The 10976-nt window shown below is 39.6% G+C and overlaps 1 protein-coding gene across 1 annotated transcript in view; it reads left to right on the top strand.

Annotated features, from left to right (window-relative positions):
* Positions 1–8976, top strand: part of LOC140324684 (protein shisa-like-1) — an 11007-nt gene extending 2031 nt beyond the window's left edge. The window contains exons 2-3 of the mRNA XM_072402754.1: positions 3262–3475; positions 6664–8976. Coding sequence (XP_072258855.1) covers positions 3262–3475; positions 6664–6928 — 479 coding nt within the window. The 3' untranslated portion in view covers positions 6929–8976. The remainder of the gene's footprint in view (positions 1–3261; positions 3476–6663) is intronic.
* Positions 8977–10976: the final 2000 nt, after the last annotated feature.

Genomic DNA, 10976 nt, shown 5'->3' with positions numbered 1-10976 from the left:
GGAGGTAAGGATGTGACAAAATTACGGGGTTAACCATCCTAGCCATTTTTTTTTGCCCGTACGAAGGTCGGGCATACCGGCTAGGTGGTTAAGGGCCCATGAGGATTGATCTGGTGATGTCAGTATACCAGTGAAGTCCCAGAGAGTCCACTTTCAAGTTTTGTAGGTGATTAGGCGATAATGATGCAACATCAAACCGAGAGTTAACTTGTCCTTTCTGTTGGCAGACTCAAAATCTGCTGTTTGAGCATTGTTCAGGTTTTTTCTTTGCTGGAAGGAACAAAGATGTAAGTAATGATAGAATTGTTATTATTATTATTGTTATTATTATTATTATTAATAATAATAAACAGGATTTATACAGCTCCAACATATTACCCAGCGCTGTACATTAACTAGGGGTTGAAAATGACACACAGGTACAGACAAAGACACAGGAGGAGGAAAGGACCCTGCCCAGAAGAGCTTATAATCTAAGAGGTGGGGGAAGTAGCACACAATGGGGGGGTGCAAATGACAGACAGATACAGACAGTGACACAGGAGGAGGAGAGGACCCTGCCCCCAAGAGCTTACAATCTAAGAGGTAGGGGAAGTATCACACAATAGGAGGGGAGATATGTAGTGCTGGGAAGTAATGAGGGTTTTAAAAGACAAAAGTAGACGGGTAAGCAAGTTTGAAAAAATGGGTTTTGAGTTCTCTTTTAAATGAGCAGAAAGTAGGTTAGTAATTAGTTTTATAGAAATATTTGGGGGTAAATAGTTCTTCTGCTCCATATTCATTTGCTCAAACACATTTCCCGGTAAAATGATTTGAAATGCCTGCATATATTTTAAATCTAAATCAGAAAAAAGCCTATAGTCATTTGATGAGCAGCTTTATCAATTTTTCTTTTGCACATCACATTCATTTAATATTGATGAAAAAAATGCCCTCTTCTTGATCTCATTAGTGTAAATCTAATTCTTGGAATGGCACAGCAGACACTGTAATATTATCATGATCCTAGAATCTTGCAAAGCATGGCTTGATGTTATGTTCTGCATAAAAAAGTAGAGGCCCATATAGGAGGATATTGTTGAAGATTTGAAATGAATAGGGCTGCTCTGCTTGACAAATATGAATGTAAGTAAAAGACATTACAATGTAGGGTAAGACTTTTTAGAAAAGGGGTACACAGATAAAATACCATGTGTGTCATGTATCAAACTGGATGGGTCTTACTCTATTTCCATTAGTCCAAATCAACTTTTCTCAACCAGGGTTCAGTGGAATCCAATGGCACTCCAGAGGTTAATAGGGGGTTATTGATCTGTGGTTGGCTCAGAGGTTGGACTAAGTCACCACCCTTCAAGTCCAAGTCGGTCCCAAGTCATTGACACAAAGTCCCAAGTCAAGTCTCAATTCACCAAGAATACTTCCAAGTCGAGTCCCAAGTCAAGTCACAAGTCATGCAAGAAAGGTGGAAATGAAGGCTGTGTTACAAAAGACTCACTGCCTTCCTCTCCACCTTTTTTGCATTTGAAGTTTTCTCCTCTGACAGCCGAAGGGGGGGTCAGTGTTACAAAAGCCTCACTGCCTTCCTCCCTGCCCCCTTCAGCTGTCAGCAGAGAAAGCAAATCGCGAGTCAAGTTGCAAGTCACTGAAAAAAACGAGTTGCAAGTCATTTATTAGGCGACTTAAGTTGGACTCGAGTCCAAGTCCCGCAACTCGAGTTCCAACCTCTGGGTTGGCTCTCCTCCCACCTGATGGTGATAACATAGTTCCCAGCATAGCCAGAGTTGGAGTACTCATACCTGCATGCTCTCACAACATTAACTGTAATACTTTGCTACTGTCAGGTTCTCCTAGGGCAGGTAGCATGGGATCACCCAAGTTGTAAGGTCTAAGTAACACCTGGTCTTAGCCAAGGCACCTTGCAAGTGGTGATGGGTGGGCAGCCTCGGGGACCACCAGGCTCTTTGTGGCTGTCACCAGTTTGTGGGCCTTGGTGGTGAGAAAGGGTCATATCTGACAGCAGGCAGGCCCCAGGCGAGTGGCCAGGGCAAGGCAGGCAAAGCATAATCTAGATCCAAGCAAAAGGTCAGGGCAAGTGGAAGGGGAAAGCATTATTCCAGGTCAAATTGAAAGGTCAGAGCAGGCAGCAGGCAAATCATAATCCGGGTTCAGGCAGAAGTCAGATCAGAATAACACTATGGCATCATTGGTGACAAATTAAAACATGCATTAAAGCCCATCAGTGTGTGGCTGGTTTCCATTGTGGAAGTCATGTGGGGATTGTGGAAAAGCTCTCTCTAATGCCTGAACTTTAGTGCAGAGTGTCTTACAAGGAGAGACAGGACCACTAGGGGGCGTGTGGAGGTGGTGTGAGCCCTGGGAGGGGCGAAGGCGCAGAGTCTAAGCCGTAATCAGGTTTTCTCAGGAGCCTCTAGTGGTGAGGATGTTGTGCTGCTGGTTACAACCAGGTTGCGGTCCTTGGGCACACCAAAGTGGGCAAGCACGGTACAAAATCACTAAACAGAATGATAGTCAAGGAAAGCTGGGGTCAAGGCAGGCAGCAAGCAAGAGAGGTCAGTTCACACACCTGGGGTCAATAGCTAGGGATCCAGGAGACAGACACCAGTGACACAGGGGTCACTGTGGGCACAGGGAACACAGGAGACACTGGAAACACCAGGAGGTACAGGTGATGTAGGGATATCCACAGACAGACAGGAACACAGCACAGGGAAGTTGGCTGGGAACCAACAAACTGGACAACGAACGGTTAACACAGGAGCTGGACACAGGAAACACAGGATTAAGCAGCAGGTGTTCAGGAACTAGCTCACAGAACTAGGGAGCTCGGTACTAGTAAGACTTGTTGCACGAACACAAAGTGCAGTCTGTGAGCCAGCTAAATAGCCAGGGCTGATCAAGAGGCTATCTTTTGTTTGGCCAGGGGATTGGACAGACTTGATAAAGCTTGGAAACAGAGGCACGCCCAGCTTCAGAACTGCAAGCATGCGCAGGAGAGGGATGCCCGATGCTTTAGTGAGGAAGAGGTAAGTGTAACACCGAGACGCCAAAATCACAGAAACAACTTGGAAGCGGTAACCTTTCCCTTCATTTGTACATTTTTTACCCTTCTGTTGGATGAAACTGAGCATCATTTATGACAGATGGAAATATGCTTGTTGGCTTGACTTGAGTTTATCATTGTTTTCTCTTTGTTATATATTGATGTAGTGTTACTAAATTGTTTGTTTATCTGTTTTGAAGCTTCGTCTCTCAATGTTCGGACGTGTGAAGGCTACCCAGGGCAAGGAGATGTGTATCATTCAGGATTTCACTGCCCACGTTTAAGTGACTCTCATGAACACATGTACTGCTGCTGGCCAGGAAATAACTCCTTGAAATACTGCTGTACACAGGACGAGTTTGAAGCTGTAATGAAAGTGAATTTGTCTGAGAAACTTACCACTTACATTTATAGGTAAGCCTATAATATTTATTTATTTTCTTGTATTGGGAGATTACCATTGGTAGTTTTTACCAATTGGCCCCTGGCACACAGGGCAATAGCTTAGCTTTAAAATACTTTCATGCCAACAATTACTGTAACATATTCTTAACACTATATCTTTACCTCCATATCTATCATATTCTTCTCTGAAACCCAAACACATAGTTTTTCCATAACTCTAATTAAACACTAACCTTCTCATAACCCCAACCTAATGCGCCATCTCATTACCCCCCCCCCACGCTAAAAAACACACTTACCTTTAATCCCGTTGATCCATCAGGAGGTTTCTTTGATCGGGGCCATCATCAACCCAGTATCCTTCCTTGGCCTGGCACGGAGGAAGCGTCAGGCACTGTCATCTTTTTCGGTCTTCTTCCAGGTTCTTTGTACATCATGAATCTTGCAGTGCGCAGGCGCGAGATCGGTTGACATAGATGGGGCAAAAAAGAGTGCAGATCTCAATGCGTATGTGTGAGATCAGCAGTTTTTTTTCTCCCATTAAAGAAAAGGCTCCTTCTGCGCATGCCCGAAAAAGGGCATGCACAGGAGAAGCAGCCAGAGCCTCCTGACATGCATGATATATGTAACCCAGTGGTTGCCAACCTTTTGGAGCTCACGGACCACTAAATCTACGGACTGCATGTGTGTGGGGAGCCGTGTGTCACTCATAAGGGAAGAAACTTCCCCCAGAGTGACGTCATGATGCCAGAACTTAGACACTCTTCCATTGCAGGTCCAGAGACACAACCTGCACACTGCCTTGAGCCTGCAATACATACGAGGGTAATGGTCCACAGCTCTGGCTGGTACACCAGCCAGAACCGCAGACCTCCAAAATTTTCTTGCGGACGTGGTCCAAGCTAAATGTCTTAATGAAAAAAAAAAGATGTTCCTAATGTCTGATGCATTTATTGATCAAATATTTATAAAGAATGTCCTATGTACAATAAATATTTATTAGATTTGTTGTTTTTATGGAATTTAATGTCTACTCTCCATGTACAGTGCATGACCTCCTTAATCAAAAATCAAAAAAAATTAAGCAACACCAAAACACATGGATTACACATGTTGTATTAGAGCCAGATTTATTTTTTTGCTCCTACTAGGCCAGCTACCTTGCAACTCAACCCTTCACCCCCAACATACAAACTACATACCATACATAACCAACACTTAATTTATATTTTGTAACACTAGCAAAAAAAGTTGAAAAATAATTGTCCCCAGACACATCATGTACTATTATGACACAACTGGAAACATGTCCACAAATACAATCTGTACTGTACTGATACAACCAGAAACATGTCTGTACGGACAATGTGTACCATACTGAAACAATGGGGGAATTAAGCTTTAGCAATCCATTGGGGTGTCTGCAACAATATGCAATGGGCTAACATAGTCCATTTGGTATGGATGGTCTGGCGATGCATTACAGTGGAACAAAATAAACATACATCAATCTATATGAACATATTTTTAGCCTTACAGCCTGCCACATTATATGCGTGTTGTAGGGCAGTGGTTGCCAACCTTTCGGACCTCACAGACCCCTAAATTCATAATTTTAAATCCCACGCATACGCTGAGGGACGTGTGTCACTCAAAGGGGAAGAAACTTCCCCCCCCCCCCCCCCGTGACGTGATGATGCCAGAACCCGCCCACTCTCCCATCGCTGTCTCCTAAGGTAGGTAGCAGTCTTGCAGAAAAAAATTAATACTTTATTTTATTAACATCAATACATAAATAGTTAAAACCATACATACATTTTATTTATTAAAAACAAATTGCTCATCGTAAAAATCAGTGATATACAAAGTTCCTACTTTGACGTGTTTCGCGGAAGCTATATGTCCGCTTCTTCAGGATACAACTGAGACTTTAGCCTTGATAATGGTATATAGCTTCCCCAGATCTGAAATTGGCATCAAACAGCAATGGAGGACATAGGAAACAACATGCAAGCAGCAAACAAACTGCTATTCCATATGTTTGTAGGTTGTCTCTGAATTGGACAACCAAATGTCTTCTAGTTCTCATCTTCTATTTCTATCCCACAGGCATTAGCTTTTAATGGATCACCTTAACTTATTGTCAGCCTGAAAAAAAAAAACTTGTTTCCATCCCGGACTGACTGCTAAAATTGGAGGAAAAAAATACATTGTAGCTTAGGAAGCCTTTAATAAAAAGAATTCCATTACTGAATAAAAGGAATTTGTTGCTTGCCCAGAGGTAACCCATCATCCAAAAGATAAATGGGAAGTACAAAAATGTCATTGCTGATCACTTTTTTATTATGCTAAGTGTCTAGTTGTTATCCTCACCCTCTCATTTCAACTCCTCTCACCCACTAACCAGAAACTAGCATGCAGATTAGAAAAGTCAGATGTCCTTAACATACTCTTTCTGGATCAGTAAAGAATGAGAACCAGACAGTCAAGTGGAATTTAGAAAATGAGAACTGTCTCTGGCAGCCTACAGTTTTGTTTAAAGCGGAAGTAAACCCAAAACATTAAAATCATACTTACTTTCAATCCCGCAGATCAGTCTATCCGCTTTCTTTTATTGGGTCCCACGTCATCCTGGTATCCTGACAGAGGGAGCGCCAGGCGTCGACATCTTCTCCTCTCTTCTTCTGCATTCTTCTTCCTACGTCACCCGATCTTGCACTGCGCAGAAGCGAGATTGGGTGACGAAAATTGGGAAAAAACTTTCAGTAAGATAAGCATTTTTATCCCTTTTGATAAAAGGGCTCCTTTTGCGCATTTCCAAGATGTTCAGGCATGCACAGAGCATCCGAGAGCCTCCCGTGATGTGTGATGAAGGTATCTCGGGAGGCTCTGGGCTCCCATTCATTCTTGATCCCAATTTTTTTTTTTTTTAAAAAGGGTGTTGTACCTAAAGAAAACACTAACAAACAACATTTTATTTTAAATAAAAGGATTGTCTATTCTTTTATGTAAAGTATAAATTCTGAGTTTAGGTACGCTTTAAATAACAAGTTTTTCCTAAACAATATCTTATCTGAAAAAAAATTTGACTAGAATTGTAATAATAGGTTTTAAAAACATCCATGCATGTGTGTTGTTTTTTTGTCACTTTCAATACATTTTTAGTATTTTTTTTTTCTTTTATGTATTTTTTATAGGAGCCCTCTCCCTTTGCTCGGCATTGGCTTCTACGGACTTCTTATTCTTTCACTGATGATTTTAGATTTTGTCTATTACTACAAACTCCATAAAAATGCTTTTTACAGCATGCTAAGTCACACTTGGATTGGTAAGCACCTCATCCTTCCTGTTTTCAATAGAAACCCAAATAGAGACGTTCAGCAGAAGAACAAAGGTGTAACAGAAAGAATGACAGCGGATGGCAGGCGGGATGAGCACAAACCTTTAGATGGCAGAGTGTGAAGATGATGTGGAGGTGGAATAACAATAGAAAGCTGATAAATATTAAGACTATACAATCTAGACAAAAGTAATGTTTAAATGCATTGGCAACACGACAATCATGACTTGGTAAAAAGGGAAATAATAATTCATTCTTGCTGTTCCCAGAGATATGTAAAAGGCCAGCTTGCAGAGCATACATACAAATGAAGGTCGGGTTAACCCCTGCATTACACATACATACCATATATTATCAGCTTTACATTTGGTGCACCGTTTCCTGAAGCTGCAGGTAAATGTCAGGCTGAGAGATGCAACATTTACATAACAGATATTAAGGGGTGACCAAAACTGTTTTTGCTTTTTTAAAAATGTGCAATTCATCAAAAGTTGGAAAAGGCACATTTTTGAGTGGGTTTGAATGGTTTCTAAGGGTTACATTAACTCCAACTATCCAAGGCCTGTCCTTGTGCCTTGAAACATAGACATGAATATGGTAATGGATATGGTACAGTCAATGGTCATGGTTGCACATTTCTTTTCAATGAGTTGTCATGATTGCTCATTTGTTTACCATATTTTGTAGCCATTGCCCATTTGTTGGCCACTTATTTTTTTCCCAGGCACTGTGACACCTATCCGTTTCTTGTCCATTTATTATTATCACTTTCCACTTCTGCGATTTATCAATTGTCTAATTGTTTCTGGCATATTGTCCTTATGTTTATTTTCAAGACTTATTGGACTTTTAAGGCACCAAAAGTCATTATTTTACACACAACATATATTAAAAATTCATTAAAAGGCATACATGAGATATCAGTTGACAATGTTTCCTATTGACAATTTTTTTATCACTAGATCTTTATCACCCTTTTACCACAAATTGACATTTTGTCCCGATGGAGCTTAATAAAACTAATTAAGTTTGTCTATCCAGCATTAAACAATATGATACATATAGTTAAAAAAGCTACGAGGTTTATGTCAGATACATTATAATTGTTGGTTATGTTTGTTGCAGTATTGTTTGTGTGATGGCCCATGCCTTCTGAGGCAGCAATGCTTGCGAAAAACGTTGAGAAATGAAAAATGGGACATTTTTTATTAAAATCTATATTGATAAAATATATGGAAAAAATGTCAACTGATATCTCATGTATGCCTTTTAATGAATAATAAATTATGTTTTTATCATTGATGTTGGGTAAAAAGAAGAATGACTTTTGGTGCCTTAAAGTCCAATTAATCTGGAAAATAAACATTGTAGAAACTTTAACTATGGATTTGGCATCTAAATTTTATAGCTACCCCCCAAATTGATAATTTTTCATATTGTCCTTATTGCTTTTTTCTTGCTCATCTATTTTAATGCCTGTCCACTTTTTCCAATGTATTTCTTCCCCATGTTTCAAGCTTGCCTTTTTGTTTTTTGTCTTATATTATCACAATTTCTCATTTGTTGCTTACTCCTAGCAACTTGCGGTTGTTGCCAGCGTATTGTAAAGTTTTTACATTTTCAATCTGCAAACTGTCATGGTTGTAATTCACCTAATAATACAAATTCTTGTTCATGTCTCATCTACTGTAACAACTCTCAAATTGTATCCTGCATATTTTATCAATTGCCAATTTGTTGTCATCATACTAACATACAGCTTTTCAGATTTGCCCACATATTGTCACAGCTGCCCATGTGTTGCTTGTGTATTATTACAATTGCTTGTTCCCTCCTTTTGCTTTGCCAATTGTTTGCCTGTGTTGAATGGCTTGCCAATTTGTTGCCCAAACATTGCTAACTTTTTTGCCTGGATTTTGTCATAATTACCAGTTTCTGAGAAGTGTACTGTCATGATTGCCCATTGTTGACCACTTATTGTAGTGGTTATTGGGATTGAATGACTATGCACTGCCAGAACTGGCCATTTTTTGCTCTATTGTTGGCAGGATTGCCATTTTGTTGCCTGCATAATACAACAAACATGCCAGCTTGTTACCAGTGCATGCACCACTTTTAAACTCATTTACTCCATTTAGTAAGCCATTCATTGTTTAAATGCAATGGGTGGTTTGGGGGGGGGGAAGTGAGTATCCCAGGGCTTGCAAATCAAATCTGTAATATTTTTTCAGGTAAGACTTTATTCACATACATTTACCTATGGATGTTGGATGTTAGGGAATAATTTCATAAAAATCATGGCGAAGGCAAAATCAGTGAATGTACTTACCTCAAATTACTCCACTCTTCCTAATTCACATTGTGTATTAGCAATATTTAATAATGTCAATCTTAAATACAACTAGCCCAGATATCCATGTATGCCTTTAAAACCATTTGCTATACTACTCTACCAAATTAGTATGATTTTTATCCTTCCAGTAATCTATGGCTTATACATTGATGGCAAAGATGAATGTATCCAAGTTACCATTCAATAAGCATGTATGCATTTATGTACACAGATATGGATGTTGCAAAACCAAGGTATATGGAAATATGAAATAAGACTGAATGAAAGCTCTTTTGCATCTACAGGGGGAGAATACCTAACCTGGCCTGGCCTTCTGCTGGTTTCAGAAAGGGCTGGGAGCACTGGAGAGTCAGTCACTCTTCCCTATGTTAGTGTCATTTGTCCAACCTGAAGCAAGAATCATTTTAATAGCTCCTAGGGAGCAATTGGACAGTGGTGTAATTTTATCACTGCAGTGTTGCTTTATTTGCATTCACCTATAGTTTGCTTTATTTTGCTTACCTTTATTGCACTGACATTGTTTCTGCAGTTCTTCATAGAGAACATTTCACCAAATACACCCGTCCCTGTCCTGCAGTAATAAAAATAAAATGAATGTCCCTCCCATTGGCACAACAAAGGGAATATAGGGGGAAAATGGTGGAGAGTTACCATATTAGTATATTTAGGGATGTGAGAGGAAGTCAAAGCACCTGGAGCAACTCAACACAAATATCTAAACATACCATGCGGCTTTTGTTGTAGTTTTATATTTGGTATTTATGATCTAATATGCCTGATTTATTAAAGCTCTCCAAGACTGGGGAAGATAAACTATCATATGAGAACCTGGGTGACCCAGCAATCATATGCTAATAATTTGCAAATGTTTTCAATCCTGGCTAAATCACCTAGATGTACCCATGATAATCTATCTTCTCCAATCTTGAGGGAGTTTTGATAAATCAGGACCATTGTCTCCAAACAGGTGATCCAAAATAATGAATTAATACTTCATACAAGCTACTGACTATTATATTTATATAACACAATGTTTGTCATATTGATAAGCGAAAAGACATTCTTAAAAGCCTGGTGCCTTGAATACAGTGATACTAATGGAGGTTTTTGACCGAATTGTACAAGATAGCTTTGTGATTTTTTTTAGCAATATTTGTTAGTAAACAAATCTTGTAAATTGCATTGAAAATATGTACTATCAATATGACTTTACTGCTGAAATTTGTTTGTTGTGTTTTGAATAAATAAAATATTTATTATGTTTTAGAAAAGAATTCATTAAAAAGCCTAGACTGTCCCAATTGGGAATCTTAATTGCTGGCAGGAGAGAGCTGGACTAGTTTTTATCAATTCAGCCATGTCTAAGGGCCATTTCACACCCACAGTGAGCCACAGTATTCTGTTGCAGTCTCAAAAGCGATCCCAACCTCACACATGTGAATGAATTAGAGAAGTATGCAGCAGATCCAGTACATTTGTTGTTTGAAGATTTTCACCAGAGTTATAGCTGTGTGCAAATCTGGTTACCTGCAGTGCAATTTGCCACTCTCAGGTGCATAGCAGCAATTTGTTGTGTGTACCCAAAAGCTGCTAGCTAGGTGGTTTCACACAGTGGGTGCGATGAAGCCCTTAGTGCGGATAACAAATCTTCTTAGATTTGGGTTTGCTCGCTACTTTTCTCTTTCCAGTGCGTGGGTTGGCAGTTCACATGCCTTGTAGAATGGCATTGCCTTTTGCTGCCAGCATCAGTATTTGAGCTATAAATATTTAATAATAAAACTTTACAACATTTTATTATACTAAATAAAATATGGACC

Source organism: Pyxicephalus adspersus, chromosome 2 (genome assembly GCF_032062135.1).
Source record: "Pyxicephalus adspersus chromosome 2, UCB_Pads_2.0, whole genome shotgun sequence".
NCBI classification, from domain to species: domain Eukaryota; kingdom Metazoa; phylum Chordata; class Amphibia; order Anura; family Pyxicephalidae; genus Pyxicephalus; species Pyxicephalus adspersus.
The sequence above is the reverse complement of the archived record's forward strand: the minus strand, read 5'-3'. Positions and strand labels throughout refer to the sequence as shown.